Consider the following 16,016-nt stretch of genomic DNA (forward strand, 5'->3'; position numbering starts at 1 on the left):
AAATATAGTAACGGTAAGTAATCTAACACTGGGCAGAGGAGAGGAAATGCACATTTTTCACTACTGAATAACTGAAACTTTGTTTTATTACAAATAATAATAATACTAATAATAATCTGCAATCAGTAATAGACCTTTATTGCATTTTCAGAATCCACAAACCTTAACTAAGTTTGGAAAGTAATGTGACTGAGATGATGTACTTCTTGCTGGACAAAAGTTTGGATCCTCTCCAGAAAGTTACGAACTGCTCTCTTCAACATTTCATTCATTTGGTACAGCTTCAATTTCCTGACAAATGAATATCTTGAGGTCATCAATTGTGTGGGTCTTGATTTCAGGTAGCCCCACAAAAAGAAGTCAAAGATTAACAGGTTGAGTGAGCATGGGGGACAAAGAACATCACTGTATCATAAAATGACATGCCCTGGAAACATTTGTCAAACCACTTCCACATATGCTCTTGCCATGTGAGCTGTGGCATGATCCTGTTAGAACCTGACAGAGCTCATGTTCACTCAACACATTTCAAGTTCTAGTTGAAAAAAGTTGTTCAACATTTTGATGCAGTATGCATGTTACAGTAACTACAGTTACACCCTCTTCAAGAAAGTTAAGTCCAACAATCACAATAGTTATCTCAGAGATACGGCAGCATGCTGTCACTTTTGAGCTGTGCAAAGGTTTTTGATGTGGATCATGTACATTAACAAAACCATCCACTTGAAAATGGGCTACATCACTCATGAATACTGGGACATCAGCATCTTATGCAAGAAGAGAGTCCATTATGCCACAAAATCCTCTGTGCTGCACAAAATCCATTCCACTTAGCTGCTCAACAATCATTGTGTTGCAACTCTCCAGGCTCTCCCGGCGAGATCTTGACATGTGGAATAATCGGGTATAATGCCAGATGTTTGTGTCGGCTCTGGCACAATATTTCAGCCACGTAACTTGTTGCCTTCTTCAGGTGCTGCCTAAGACTGCTGTTTGCCGTCTGCACCCACCTGGCGCTGCTTGTAAGGTGTTGTCTTTTCCCCGGTGCTCCCTAGGACGTCTGCGCCCAACTTGGTCGCCATCTCTGTCAGTCCTCTGCGGCCCGTCCTGTGTTGGGCGCTCCGTTCGTGGACCACGCCCGCTTGGCGCTGCCCTAACGCGGGTCCGGCCACAGACAGCTGCCACGAACACAGATGGTGCACGAGCCGGGTGCGGACGTCTGTGGGAGCACCAGGGAAGGGCCAAAACCTCAGAAGCAGCACCAGGTGGGTGCGGACCACGAACGGAGCACCCGACACAGGACGGACCTCAGAGAGCTGCCATAGATGGCGACCAAGTCGGGTGCGGATGTCTGAAGGAGCACCAGGGAAGAGACAACACCTTACAAGAAGCGCCAGGCGGGTGCTGACAGCAAACAGAGCGCCCAGTGCCCTCTGGGCATAAATACGGGACAAGATACTCCAATACGGCAGTCTCAGTTACCACTTGAAGAAGGCAACGAGTTACGTAGCCAAAATATTGTGCCAGAGCAACACAAGCATCCGGCAGTACACCCGATTATTCCACATGTCAATCATTATGTTATAAGGGTGAAACTAGAGATCATCATATAGTATGCAATAAAGTGAATGATTGGACATACCCAGCAATACAGCCTGTTGCCTGGCAGATCATCTCACACTAGCAAGAACTACATTTCTCACTCTGTCTATGTTTTCTAGTGTTCAAGCTGATAGGAGAGGACTAGGTGGTTTCTTTTTCATCACTGATCCAGTACTTATAAATGCTACAACCCATCAGAGTATAGTGTTTCGATCTGCGACTGCATCTTGACGTCCGACATTAAACTTTCGATGGAAAAGATACTGAACCGTGACCACAGAACCACTGTTTCTCAATAACTTCTCTATCACAAACACATGATATTCTACGTACCAACGCCCCTGTGCGACTGAAACTGCATTGTCAGAGCTGTCTGCCAATGGTTGCTCAAGGTCAATACCCTCATTTATCACCGAGTACTAGCAGTTTACAAAACATGTCTTTCCTCTGCTTCATCCCATCTACATACAACCAAATATATGTATCCTAGAAAAATTTTATATGCAGTGCACAACACACTAATGTGCAATGAAAGATCACAGAGACATTAACAGATCAATAATTTACTAATATATCTCAGGATAGACAAAATGGGCAAGTGATAAACATAGGATTCTCAGGTCATTATGGTCAGATAGCTGAAATAAGACATAAGAAAGTGAGCTCGGAAAAAAAAGTTTGTGGGGAGAAAAGTACACAGAGATAGTAAAAATTTGAAAATTTAAAAAAGTTACTTCAATCAGATGACTGGATGAAGAAAGGAGATAGAAAGCCTGCTACTGATTAACAGATTGCTATATAAACACTACAGTGCCCATTGCACACAGAAATACAGGCACAAGAAATATTATCATACCAAAGGAAGAATGTAAAATATCATACTAAAACTGCCATATAAATGAAATATTGGACAATTTTACATTTTCAGAGATAAGAAGAAAGTACATATTAATTCATCTTCTACAGAAATGGATTTGCAGTTTCAAATATTACTGAGAAGACCCCTTGGCCAAATACAAATTGGTATGGTTCTAACAAAAAGAGATTTTTGCAATCTAATACTGAAGAAGGCAAGGCAGGACCGGAGGACCACAACTGAGATCAGTAATACTGTAATCAACAATATACTGAGGTAGTGGATTAACTCAAAAGTCAGCAGTTTTAAAAACTAAAAAGTATGAAGTGACAGTGACTTTTCTGATTGCCAATAAATTAATCAGAAGTGACAAAAACAATACATTATCTAATGAAAAAAGGACACATTACATTAATACTTGTTACGTAGATAATGAACACGATGTTTTGTAATGATCTGGAACCTGTCACTTTAACGTGAGTTTTCTTCACACAATATAATTAATTAATTTTTGTGGTTTTTTTTAACTGTTTCTACTTTATATAGAAAAATTCACACAGAAATGAGTAGTTCTTGAATGCCTTTAAAAAAGCATGGCTGAACCCAGTTATAGGGACTATGACAGTAATAATCCAGTCTTACCCAAAATCATGGGAACAGTTATAAAAGACAGAATTCAGAAAATAACAAAGAAAAAGCACATGCTGAATTACAAGCAGTATTGATATGGAAAACATAGATCTGTTAGCACAGAAAAAATGAACTCTGTAGCTCATGTAACCGAGGCACCTAATGATAGGAGACAAATTTGTGGTTTGTTCCTGGACCTTTCAAAGGCATTTGACTGTTTCTGACACAATACTGACAACACAGAAACTAACATACTGCGACACAGAAAGTGCTAAAATTATCTCGCACATTTCTAGGAATACTAAAAACTAAATAGATAATATAAAAAAATTGTATTACTTTCTTAAAGCAAATTAATCCCATTTTGTCTTATTTAGGTAACAAAATTATGTAGAACTAATGAGTGCATCTAGCATCCACACATAGATGAAAACATTTGCAGAAGTGTCCATCACTTGGCAGGTAATTTAAGATGGAATGGCAATGAATTATGTAGAAATGCTATCTTCTGATTAACTTAATTGATACACCACGGGTGATGACTGTAGCTACACCATTAGCCTCCAGTATGGGTACAAAGAGAAAAGGGAAGAATCAATAAGGACATCTCAAAGCTCATAATTAACAGGCCTGTTAAGTTCTGGTCAAGTTGCCAACTTCCAACATGCCTTTACTAATAGAGACTGGGGATCAACGGAGGCGTCTGATCCTACCCGTCGGCTTTGACCAGTCATGTAAAGGTGTTGTGTTGTGTGACGTCATGACGGCACGGAGTTCAGTTTATGAGTGTGATGTGTTTGTAGATGTCGTCTTGTTGCGGTTTGTGGTGTATTGCATTCATTTGGGTGTAGATGATTGAAGTGGGCATTTATTGGTCGTGGCTATTATAGAAGAACGGAAATTAGTTTCCGTGAGTTAAGAATTAAGTTTTCATTGTGTTTATGTTATTGCAGTGTCGTTTGATGTTATTGGTTTGCTGTTTGTCACATGCTAAGTAATTTAATTCAATTTGTGGCTTCTTTTGTTACATATGGATATGACTTCCAAGTTTAATAGTGCGCGTCTGCACAATAAAATGGAGGACATGTTGTCAGACATTAAGTTTCTGCAACTTTTTTGGACTTGTGATGGAGATAGTGAAATGTGGTATACGCGAGTAGAATATACGAGCTGGGGGTTAGTGTGTAGCGCCGGAACTTTTTTATGGCAAGTAGCCGTTTTTTTGGGTCTATTGTTTGTGTGTTATGATGTTCGGTGGGGTTTTTATGCGTTGTTGGGTCGGTCTTATTTACTGCATGTGTTGGTGGTTGATGTTTTGGTATCAGCACTTGTGGTTAATTTATGTATCTTAGGGGGAACTACTCGATTTCAATTTATTTGGTATCGTCAGTTGTATCTGAGCTGCACAGGTCATGCAAAGTGACCGATTGCAATTTGTTGTCGTAGCTATGTGTGTTTTGGTATTGTGAGCTGTTGTTGACCTATATAGGTCAAGGGAAGTGTCCGGTTCCAATTTTTGTTGTTTTAGGTGTTGGTTTTGTGGTATCGATAGCTGCGGTGTGATTATAATTTTTCGAGTAGTTGGTTTTTGTTTTGTGGTATTGACAATTGCAGCTGAGCTAGGTAGGTGAAGGGAAGTGACTGGTTCCTGTTGATATTGTAAGTGTAGTGGAGCTGGGGAATTTGGTGGCGTTTTTATGTCGTCGTTATGTGTGGTTTGGGATTGTGGTGTGTTTTAGTTATGTTAGTTATAGATGGATTATTTCTAATGAATTTCATTAGTGAATATATGTACTATGATGGTGCAGTTAAAATACCTAACTCCTTGAAAAGGTGCCTACATGATGTCCTTGGGTAAACACCACTAATTATTCTCACTGCTCTCTTTTGTGTAATTAATACTTTATGTCTAAATGGTGAGTTACCCCATAAAACTCTTTCATAAGACACTCTTGAGTGGAAATATGCAAAGTATATTAGGAGGCTGATCTGTTTATTACCAAGACTAGTGATTATACAAAGAGTGAACGAAGCTGAACTTAGTTGTTTTAGAAGCTCAGTAATATGCTTCTTCCAGTTCAAGTTGTCATCAATGTGAACACCCAAAATTTGGAGAACTCTACCCTGTTAACTGAGCCCTGTTCATTTGCTGCATCAGTTGTCGGTATGACTCTATTTGGTGTACAGAACTGGATATAGTGAGTTTTTTTCAAAATTAAGGGAGAGTCCATTTTCTGAGAACCACTTAATAACTATTTGAAAGACATCCTTAACAATATCTTCAGTTACTTTTTCTGGAATGGGATTTATGATAACACTCCTGTCATCTGCAAAAAGTACTAGCACCGCTTCCTGAACGTTAAGTGGGAGGTCATTCACATGAATAGACCTAAAATTGAACCCTGTGGGATGGGGTGGGGGGCTCCCTTTGTTATAACTCCCCATTCCCTAGAATTTACCAACAACTTTTTGCTTTCTGTTCATTAAGTATGATTCAAACCAGCTTTGTGTATAGCCTTCGATTCCATAAAACCTGAGTTTTTCTAAAAGTGTGACATGATCTATACGTTCAAACACCTTGGAGAGAACACAAAAAAAATACCAACTGGCGATAATTTGTTATTTAGGGCTTATACTATTTGATGGGTAAATGTGTAGATAGCATTCTCAGTCGAGTAACCCTTCCGGAATCTGAACTGTGACATGTTGAGTAAATTATTTTCACATAAATGTGAGACTACTCTTGAATACATAACTTTTTCGAATATTTTAGAAAATGAAGTCAGCAATGAGATTGGTCTATAATTATTTGAGTCACTCTTGTCCCCTTTCTTATGAAGAGGTTTAACAATTGTGTATTTCAATCTGTCTGGAAAAATTCCCTGTGCCAGCGAAGCATTACATATATCACTATGGACTCCACTTATTAAATTAGAACAATACTTCAAAATTGTGTTAGAGACTCCATCAAACCACAAGAGCTCTTGTTTTTCAGTGTATTTATAATTCATTTAATTTCAGTGGAGGATGTTGGTGCTATTCCTAAAGGCCTAAAGTCCTGGGGAATGGCATTTTTAACATAATTTTTTGCTTCTTCAATTGAACCCTTTAACCCTATTTTGCTGCTACATTCAGAAAGTGATTGTTAAAAATACTTGCAACCTGTGAATTATTACCCACAACATCATCATTTAGCTTTACTGCTATGGTATGCTGTGCACAGTCAGGCTGCCCCGTCTCCCATTTGACAATATTCCATATAGTTTTAATCTTCTTATCGACACTATTAATTTCTGTTAGAGCACATAAGCTTCTCGACAGCTTAATGACTTTCCTTAAAATATTACAGTATCTTTTGTAGTAAGCAAGCAACGTCGGATACTGACTTATTCTGGCCTGTCCATGTATTTCCCTCTTCCTCTTACACGATATCTTAATTCCCTTAATAATCCATGGCTTACTTGACTTGGTAATGGCTTTTTTTGGATAATGTTTCAGGAAAGCAACTTTCAAATATTGAGACAAATTAATGGTGGAATAAATTGAATTTGGCATCAGCATCATTTTCTATGTATACTTCATCCCATTCTACCTCTTCTAGGCTGCACTTAAAGCTCTGTATCCTGTTCACTTTAATAAGTCTCCCTGCCTTGTATGAAGCTGCCTGAGTCCTGTAAGGTGCCATGTGTGTTATTTCCATTAACTGTGCATCATGATCAGATAGCCCATTAACTGAGTACACATTAATTGTTTCTGCCTGAGCACTGGACACTTTTGTCGCTGTCATAATGATATACATTGTACTTCAGTTGACATACTACTGGCCACAGTAATATTTGAAAGTATTTTCTAATAATTTGGACAATATTTAATAATAATGTTCAAATAAGAGAATGTAAAGTGATAGACAATCATTTTGAAAATCAAGTATCATATAATAATAATAATAATAATAATAATAATAATAATTCTAAATATCTGACTAATGTGGAAAATAAAGAACAAATTACAATGTGTAATGTATATAACAAAGCGATGATTGATTCTGCGTAAGACACTTACATCACATGCAGGAGTGATTATAAAGGACATACTGGAAGCAAAAAGCATAATTTCAGTAATAATGAGAACTGCACCAACAAATGCAAAGTTGCACGGAAGCTAATGAATGGTACTGGCAAGGACTCAAGTGATGGAAAAATACATACCTCTCCACAAAAATTCAATTATTATTATTATGTAAGTGGATAAAGTAGACAGAGCTATCATCAAGCTGTATATCAGCTGTTCACAACTACCGCGAGAAAACTATTATAGGTCATTACACAATATGAGTATATTCACCCTCTCTGAGATTTAACCAAGTTTCATCTTAAATGTAGTAAAGAATTAAGGACGTAATATACTGAATTAATTACAACTCACCACATTGTACAAATCAGTGTATATCTCAGGGGCATTTCCTGGTACTGGTATTGAAAATTCTGTGAAAGAATATAAATAATTTAAAGAGTAAATGTAACAACTCACCAAATAGCTGAGGCATTTATTTGTGGATAGGCACATAAATACGACTGAGAAAGTCACTAGCTATTGGAAACTCTGGAGAAGGATTATTCCACAAGCAAGCAACTTTCACAACCTTGTTTATGTGTTCATCAATAACTAGTGCCTCAACTATACAGTTGGTATTTACCCCTTAAATTGTAGATATTTTCCTGGGAAATTTAAAAGGACTGGGATGATTTCGATATGAAGAAAGGAGTTAGAGATTCGCCTTCAAGATTCAGACCAGTTTCTCTGGCTCAAGCTTTTTCTAAATTATTCAAAGTTATCATTTACTCCGTAATTAATTTACCAGGGATATAAATATAGACTGTAATGGACAAGAAGTAAAGCAAGTCGACTCAGCTAAATTCCCGGGTGTGTAGAGAGAGTGAAAACTATTTATTTATTATTCATTCATCCATAAACAAATTTCTTTGTACGGATGTTGTCGTTATGCATGCATATGTACATTATTTTGTCACATAAGATAATGAAATACAAGCTATATATAATAAATTCATAATATATGTGTATTACACACACAATTTATCATTGAATTACGTAATGCAGAAGAACCTGCTTCAATCAAAAGAAATAGATCACAAGACTCCTCTAATACTTGTATGGGTAAATTACAATCTAGAATGTCCACTTTATAATTGATTAACCTCACTATTTATTTATGACAATTTTATGCTGCATGAATTCTCTAATTGAGTAAAAACTATTTTTTAATAAATATTCTTTAAGGAATGCTTTAAATTTATAGAGTTCCTTTATGTTTTTGATTTCTTTTGGCAATTTATTGTATATCTTGACACCTTGGTAAAACATAGTGGTTTGGGTTTTAGTTTTATTCATTCTGTCTAGGTAAAAGCAATTACTTTTTCTGGTTTGGTGACCATCTATGCAGCTGTTAGCTAGATATTGCTCAATATTTTTGGAATAAAAACTGTAGTTTTCAAGATATATTCACTTGGGATTGTCAGAATACCCCATTTTTTAAATAGCTCACTGAAATGTGCTCTTTGTGACTATTGCTCATTATTCTGATAGCTTGTTTTTGCAATCTGAACCCATATTTCACATTTTGAGCACCCCATAATGTTATGCAATATCTTATTATTGAACGTATGTGTGCAAAGTATGTCATTCTCTGGCATTAACTATTGCATATAGTGACTAATATTTGTAAGGCATAGCATGTTGTGCTATTTTTTTCCCCCACCATATCCTAGATCTAGAAAAAAGGCTACATCCTGCAACATTTGCCTTACATATAATTGCATCAACCACACATAAGGATGGCATAAGACCTGCTTATTTAGGATATTTCCATGCACTTTTGTCTTACAGAGTCATCTTTTGGGGCAACTAGCCCTTGGCAAAAAAGTTTTTATTGCACAGAAGAGAGCTATATGATCATCAAAATAAAATAAGAGAAATCAGAGCTCGAACAGAAAGGTTTAGGTGTTCGTTTTTCCCGCTCGCTGTTCGGGAGTGGAATAGTAGAGAGATAGTATGATTGTGGTTCGATGAACCCTCTGCCAAGCACTTAAATGTGAATTGCAGAGTAGTCATGCATGTAGATGAGTCATGAATGATGTGGAACCAAGGCACTCATGCAGGAATCTGTTTAGGAAACTAAAGATATTTACAGTGATATCTCAGTACATATACTCTTGTATGTTTCATTAATAAAAACCACTCTCTCTTCAAAACCACTAGTTAATATCATGGTCACAGTAAAAGGTCAAAAGAGGACTCTGGTAGCAACCAGTAAAACTATACCCTTGTACAGAAAGGGGTAAATTATACAGGCATCAAAATTTACCATGCTCTACCCAGTGACATCAAAGGTCTTGCTCCTGAAACACCAAAGTTCTAGAGCAAACTGAAAGAATATATAATACAAAAGTCATTCTATTCAAGTAATGAATTTTTAGTGCATAGGAGCAAGTTTCTATTATACAACTGGTTTAGGTATTCAATGTAAGCATAAATGTAAAATATTTTTTGCTGTCATGTTATATTGTTGCTTAAATACTTTGATATTGTTAATTTAAATGTGTACACATAAGTATTAATTCTGATGTATGTAATAGGCCTATATTTTTATGTCTTCTAGTGTTCCATGTTGTTACTGTGAGTCTTGTCGTGAATTAACCATATATTGTGCTGCTGTATTGTTAACATTGAAAAAATACTGACTTCTTCCATATCATTGCAAGTTAATTGCTATCAGGATCAATGGCATTCTCAATACAATAAATAAATGTCCCACACACACAAGAATCATCTCATTTTTTGGGTCTATAGAACGAAATCTGAATATAAATCTAAATAAATAAATGCCCTTCAAATGTTCACAGGCACGGGCTTTACTCAGATTACATTTTCTGATCTAAGCTAGACCTTTCATTGTGTAGAATATGTATCATAAAAGTTGGCATTATCAGAGACAACAGCCTACAACGTGTATAATATCTAACCTACAGAAATATGAAATACCTGTTTGTATATGTAATGAGAACTCTGTGTTTGGACCTTTTTTGTTTCTGATAATGATTAATGACCTACTTTAGTTTCATAAATTTGACTACTGTATTATATGCAGAAGAAACAACTTTCCTTCAGAGTAAAAACGATCCCAAAGGTCTTTGAAATTGTGTTGAAGATACAACTACCATCACATCTTGTTGCTCTAAAGCAAATGGATTTTTGGTTAGTGAAAACAAAACATAACAGATGATTTTTAGTTTAAAAAGCAAACTTCCTTGCTATGACACTAGTGATTTCAAATTCTTGGGTGTATGATTAATTATTGTACACAATATGTATGTATAATACATTAATGATAAGATGCCTAGAACCCAGTATTTATCTGTTAAGGTGTCAAATGACTCGTGCATCGGAAGTCTATCTCACAATGCCACATTTTGCAAAGCATTATGTCATGTATTAAAAGTATTGTCTTGCAGTGACGTTGACGGCATCCTGTTATTGGAGAAAAAGACCATTAGAATAATTACTAATTATAGGGCACACTATAAATCTCTGACCACCGAGTAAACAAATAATGGTATTAATGTCTTTAAGCACTATGGGACTTATCATCTCAGGTCATTAGTCCCCTAGACTTAGATCTATTTAAACCTAACTAACTTAAGAACATCACACATATCCATGCCCGAGGCAGGATTCGAACCTGCGAACGTAGCAGCCCGGCGCGGTTTCGGACTGAAGCGTCTAGGACCGCTCGGCCACAGCGGCCGACCCGAGCAAACAATCATGTCAGCAATTAACTTATATATGTTCTACGTTTTACTTTCTACGAAGAAGTTACCAGAATTAAAACGCGAGAAAATTCTATGGTCACTGCACAATAAACTTACCACAACAAACTAACAGCTATGAGCTTATAAGGCATAAAATATTCAATAAACTGCTGCCTAGTTGCGTAAGATGTTTCAGAACTTCAATTTAAAGACAGAATATGAGTCGCTAGTTGTCCACCCATTCGTTGAGATGAACAAATACAATACTAGCAATTCCATTTTGTAATTTGTAAACCAACGAACAGTATTTTTGTATGTATTAGTTCAACTAATGTACTATCCGTCTGACGTTAGCTACTGCTACTCTCGCCTAACCACAACTAAATTATTATTATTATCTTTATCGTGTTACCCCTATAAAACTATTGTAAATATTGCGATAGCAAAACTGTTTGGTCCAAATTGTCAGTCACATTGCTTATATTGATTTGCACGTCGATGCGAAAAACACAACCAACCCTCCATGCAATTTCGAAACAAATGAGACACCCGTTTGTTTTGTTGCGTTTACAGCTGACACACACCACTGCACTCCTTACTCTTCGTCACTCGTCTTGCTCATTCAAATACGTGATGTCATCAACATATTGACCAATCACAGTGAGACTTCTATTATCTCAACCGTGTCACAGGCTGCAACTCTGACTCACGACAGTGACAGCAGTGTTTGGTAGGAAGTGGAGTGGCAGTGCGCTGCAGTGAAAGAAAGGTTTTGGATGAAAAAGACCTGCTGGATATTCAGGGGTAATTTAGGTAGCATTGTAGTCGTTTTAAGTGTAATAATACTGTATTACGGATCGTTTTCTTATGTGTGAATTATAATACAATTTCTGTGGTAGTTGTTACTGTTGATTCCGTACAGCTTCTGAACCAGTGGCCTAATTGTAAACAGATTGCAGTCATCGATTGCGGATTGTTGAACTGAATTCAGATTTATGCTGCGGCACAAATTGTTCAAATTTTGTTTCGATGAAATGCTTGCAGAATCATGGGAAATTATTTATAGTGATTTAATTTAACGCGTTTACGAAGGAACTTGAATGGCAGTATTGTAATATCTCTATCTTGCAAGTGTGAGATAAAAACTGTTCAACAATTGTTGCCCCAGTATTCATCATTGATTTGTTGAGATTTAAATGCATTGAATTCCGTAAGATACCAGATCTTGGTCCTCAAGAATACTATATTTTTAGAATTGGCGAAATCCAAATTTCCCTTATTTTTGATAGTATATTAAGGTGTCAGCAATATTGAAACTTAACGTCGTTTGTAATCATCGTCTTCACGGTTGGAAATAAGTTCCGGCCAACAATCCTCATCCCTGTTGCTTTGTGGGTATATACAACTTTACACAGTAAAAAGGTTTTGGAAGTAGAACCAAGATTTTCCCGTTTGATGTGCCATCTAGCTACTTTTCAGTTCTGTTTCCTCTACTGCCACTCAGGCTCTGTTCTTTCTTCACTGTGTGCCTGTTGTTATTTGTAAATTATCGTGTGTGCCAGGTTTATGTGTGATTTAATAGTTAGGTTTTGAATGTTGCTTCCATTTGTTCAAAGGACTGTAGTGAAGTTTTCCGAGTTCAGTACTTTGTGTAGCTTTTCTCTTGCAGAAATCAAGAATAATTATTTTTACAGTCAAACGAATTGTAATTGTCTTTATTATAATTTTATGTATATGTGTTTCCACAGGTGTACAAAATGACTAGTAACTTGGACCAACAGATTGCTAACTTAAAAATCACTGAAAGTGATCTGAATACAAATAGAAAAGTTGGGCCGGCAGTGCCACCGAAACCAAAGAAGCCACAGCCACAGGTAAATGTTACATTTTTCAATCTGAAATGAGCCAGGCTTATGAATAATCAGACTAAATCAATAAAGCCTTTCAGGCTGTACTATCACGAGTAAAATAATAATCTTTATGTCCATTGTAGGTACAACAGCTGCATGTAATATTTCATTTGGTCTATTGTCTAAGATTTAATAATATTAGTAATTTCTTTAATAGATCTTAAACTAAAGTGAGGCTAGTGTGTGATATTGCTGTCTTTCATCTCCCCCCCTGATATGTTACTTATTGTACAGACTGATCCATAGCATAGTCCATGGTCTAAGTCGGGTTGAAAGGTGATAATCTCGTTGCAAGTTTGCAAATCCAATGAGTGTGATTCTGAGATAGACTGTGGCTACTCATTGATCTATAGCTTGTTCTGATGTCTATGTTAGTGCAACGTTTAACATATCTTGTTGTAAAAACTGAACCAGCAGGGTACATTTATTAGTTGCTCCACTGAAAAATCACTGACATGTATTTTGCTACATATATTGATCATCAGCTATGAAAAATGCAAGGAGTAGCTGCCATTAACTCTTACGTAAATTGGATAACAATGATTTCTGTTTCTATTGCAGTAGTCAGTGTTAAAGTTTATTCTCAGACGTAATAATCTGTGTATCACTAACACACATTGCATACTGTGCAATATGTGTTATGCTAAATCTCTCTCTCTCTCTCTCTCTCTCTCTCTCTCTCTCTCTCTCTCTCTCTCTCTCTCATGTGAAGTAGGGAGGGTTTATGGAGTCAGAACAAATTAGCAAGGGAGTGGCCAAGACATACCTATCAACCCTTAGCACAGAAGCTGCAGTTATGCTATTGTAAGATAATATAAGCTTAGTGTGCCTTATCAAAGCAAGCTGCAAGTCTGTAAAACAGAGAAACACTTTCCAGTTGAACAATGCAGAAAATATGGTTGGTTTTGTCCATATCCCTGACATTAGAATACATTCCAAGGACCCAGGAAATTAATTTTCTCGTAAAACAAAACTCCTTATTATCAGAAGCTTGGGCTTTTGTTAGAACTTTGTAGTGTTACTTGTTATTTGCTAATCAAGTTCCTGTTTATTGTTTTAGGTTCCAAAAAGTTACTCTTTAAAGAAACCAAGTGAACCGTCCTACAGTACTCTCCTGCAAAATGCAGGTGGTGGTCCAACAAGTTCATCAGATGACAAAAATAGACTGTATTCAAATCTGGGACCAAATAAGAGTGGTAAGTGTATTTCAAAATTACCTGTTCATTTATAAATGGTTCATGCATCACCACATAAGGAGGGGTGGAGAACACCAGTTTATTTTCTTAAGCGACATGCCACTATATCTATCTCCATTATTTTGTTTTAATTCCAATGTTCCATTATTTTTCTCGCCATTCTCATGGTGTTTTATATTTCGAATTTTCTTTTTTTACCAAACTGTAGAAAATGGAACTAGAATGTTGGCCGTAGTGGTTCTATGTGGAATGTAGGGGTCAATTCAAGTTTTAGGCTACCCATTTTGATATACTGGGTTCAACAAAATTAATAGAGTGGAACGCTTGAATGGTTTGTTTAAAAGGGTTAGTTATCAGTTTTAAGCATTGTCAGAAAATGTAACATTGCCCCATGTTCTCTATTTCTAATTGTTTTGTTGTTGATAGATAGTTATAACCATGCGGGGGGAGGGGGGGGGGGGAGATTTAGAAAGCTGATTCCTGCCATAAGTAATGAATAAGCATTAAATGCATCATTTTCAAGGTTTAGGGGCGAAGGGTGAATTTTTCAGAGCCAAGATTCTGACGGGATATTTAAAACAAAGAGAGGAAAGTAAAAATATCAAAAAATGTTTTCTCCCCCCTGTGGTCCAATGTTGTCAGATTTTTAATACATGCGAATGCATTAATAACAAAATATATTAACCCGTAAACCCCATTTTGCTGTCAAGATCTTGTACGCTACTTCTGTAGTTGAAATATGATTCTATTGTATCATTGTCATCATAGTCGCTAAGTAGTGCTGTCCTGTGGATTGTGCCACTGGCAAAAGCTGACGGGTTGTATTGTATTTTTCGCTGTTTCTGATTATTTTTACTACAGTGTGTAAATTTTGTTACTTCCTTTTGCCTGTATATCCTTACATAATGACAAAGATTGTTAAAGTTACATGGACCAAATAGTGACAGAGATTATTGTAAGTGTTGCTGCAGATCACCCTAAGGTATGAATTGATCTCGTGTTTCTGAGGACATAAATTAAACAAATGGCAACAAAAGATATGAAATTCATTTATAGAAATCAATAAATAATCTGAATATTGATATGAATTACACTTCAGAACAAACTAAATGTAGTAAATCAGTGTAAAGTTATTTGCTAAAAGCTTATAAAAGGCAATATGTAGGAAGTGGGAGCTTTTAAAATATTGAAAGGGGTTGCTATGTGCTGTGCACAGTATTCTGCTCGTATTTATTTGCTGCTTTTCTAAGGCTCATGCAAGAGTGATGGCACAGTCTACAAACATTATTAATAATAATAATAATAATAATAATAATTTTTCAACATTTTATTATTTTGCTTTTTTTTTTTGTTTAAAACTTCAAGACAACATTTTATCTAAGAGACAAAGTTAAGTACATTTTGCATAGAATATTTTTACTCATTTTTACTTCACTCAATGAACAACAAAAAAGTAGAAAGATTTATATGTTCAGCAAACCAGATACAGAAAGACTAGTATCATATCTCATTATGGAATTTAAAACTTTCAGCTCAGGCCAGGAGCTTAAATAGGAACTATAACTCAAATTTAAAAGAATAGCTGACTATGTGTTTTATAGATACGTATGCAGTAGGACAGTTCATAATGCGAGAGAGTGATAATTCATGGGATACCTCCTACTATCTTGTTGGACCTTCTTTGCACAGCGTAGTGCAGCAACTCGATGTGACATAGACCTAACAAGTCACAGGATGTCCTCTGCAGAAATATTGAGACCCGCTGCTTCTGTAGCTACCTATAACTGCCAAAGTGTTGCCGGTGTAGGATTTTGTGCATGAACTAACCTTTCAGTTATGCCCTATAAATGTTTGATGGGATTCATATTGGGCATTTTGGTGGCCAAATCATTCACTCGAACTCTTCAGAATGTTCTTCAGACCAGTTGTGAACAATTGTGGCCCGGTGATCTGGTACTTTGTCATAGAACACACATCATTGTATGGGAACATGAAG

The 16,016-nt window shown here is 36.4% G+C and overlaps 1 protein-coding gene across 2 annotated transcripts in view; it reads left to right on the plus strand.

Annotated features, from left to right (window-relative positions):
- The first annotated feature begins 8,106 nt into the window (after window positions 1-8,106).
- The window catches only part of LOC126298375 (lipoma-preferred partner homolog), an 81,561-nt gene continuing 73,651 nt past the window's right edge, over window positions 8,107-16,016 (plus strand). Inside the window, exons 1-3 of one of the 2 annotated variants that reach the window (XM_049989682.1) lie at window positions 8,107-11,727; window positions 12,663-12,788; window positions 13,885-14,020. In XM_049989682.1, coding sequence (XP_049845639.1) covers window positions 12,672-12,788; window positions 13,885-14,020 — 253 coding nt within the window. In that variant the 5' untranslated portion in view covers window positions 8,107-11,727; window positions 12,663-12,671. The remainder of the gene's footprint in view (window positions 11,728-12,662; window positions 12,789-13,884; window positions 14,021-16,016) is intronic. The other variant, XM_049989681.1, reaches the window with a different exon arrangement.

Source organism: Schistocerca gregaria, chromosome X (assembly GCF_023897955.1).
Source record: "Schistocerca gregaria isolate iqSchGreg1 chromosome X, iqSchGreg1.2, whole genome shotgun sequence".
NCBI classification, from domain to species: domain Eukaryota; kingdom Metazoa; phylum Arthropoda; class Insecta; order Orthoptera; family Acrididae; genus Schistocerca; species Schistocerca gregaria.